Below are 776 nucleotides of genomic sequence, written 5' to 3' on the forward strand. Positions count from 1 at the left end.
GGAGCACTAGGGGGTGGGTTTGCCTGGAGGCAGAGTGGGCAGGGACTCAATGAACTTTTTCCACCTCCCCGCTGGCGATTTTCGGAGGAGGCCTGCTTGGTGCCGGCGGTGCGGTGGGAGCGCTGGCGAAAGCATATATATATAGTTTATCTAAGCTTATAGGGAAAGGTTGTTGGGTAGTGGGAATCCACCAACTATAAATGGGAACAAAAATATATCTTACCTTGGATGCAAGAATCCTGCTGTCACTAATGAGCCGTTTCTCTGCCTGTTCACTCATGGGGAAGTGTTGTGAACACACTGCAAATCAAGCACTTAGCAGCTACCAATGCCTGTGAAATGAGCCCAGAGTGTAGTGCTTTCTTACTCTCAGAACATATATTGTATGCATGTTCAAGATAAATATCTTCAAAAAACCCCACAATCTATAAATCAATTCCCTGAATTTGAGAAAACTGGCTTTGAGTAGAATGAATTCCTCTTTCTCAGATGTGGAGAAGCTGTGCTTAATCTGTCACAAACGTAAGTATAAAGTCAATTCCTGTGGATGTCTGTGTGTGTATTCTGTTTCTTTGCCCATATGTCATGCATTTAATTTTTAAGCACTTTAAGATAACATACAAAATGGAAATAGATGAAATAAGTGAATTTTTGTCAGAGCTGCCAGAAACATTTCTAAAGTGTACATTTTCCAATTTTACTTCAGTTTTATAGTTTTGTTTCTTACACAAAATTTCCATAACAGATCTTACTGCCAGATGGTACTAACCAAGATG

At 40.5% G+C, this 776-nt stretch overlaps 1 protein-coding gene across 1 annotated transcript in view; it reads left to right on the forward strand.

Annotated features, from left to right (window-relative positions):
* Nucleotides 1-470: 470 nt before the first annotated feature.
* VSX1 (visual system homeobox 1) overlaps nt 471-776 on the forward strand; it is an 11,337-nt gene continuing 11,031 nt past the window's right edge. Inside the window, exon 1 of the mRNA XM_006755247.2 lies at nt 471-522. Within this exon, the coding sequence (XP_006755310.1) occupies nt 471-522 (52 nt within the window). The remainder of the gene's footprint in view (nt 523-776) is intronic.

Source organism: Myotis davidii, unplaced genomic scaffold (genome assembly GCF_000327345.1).
Source record: "Myotis davidii unplaced genomic scaffold, ASM32734v1 scaffold733, whole genome shotgun sequence".
Lineage (NCBI taxonomy): Eukaryota > Metazoa > Chordata > Mammalia > Chiroptera > Vespertilionidae > Myotis > Myotis davidii.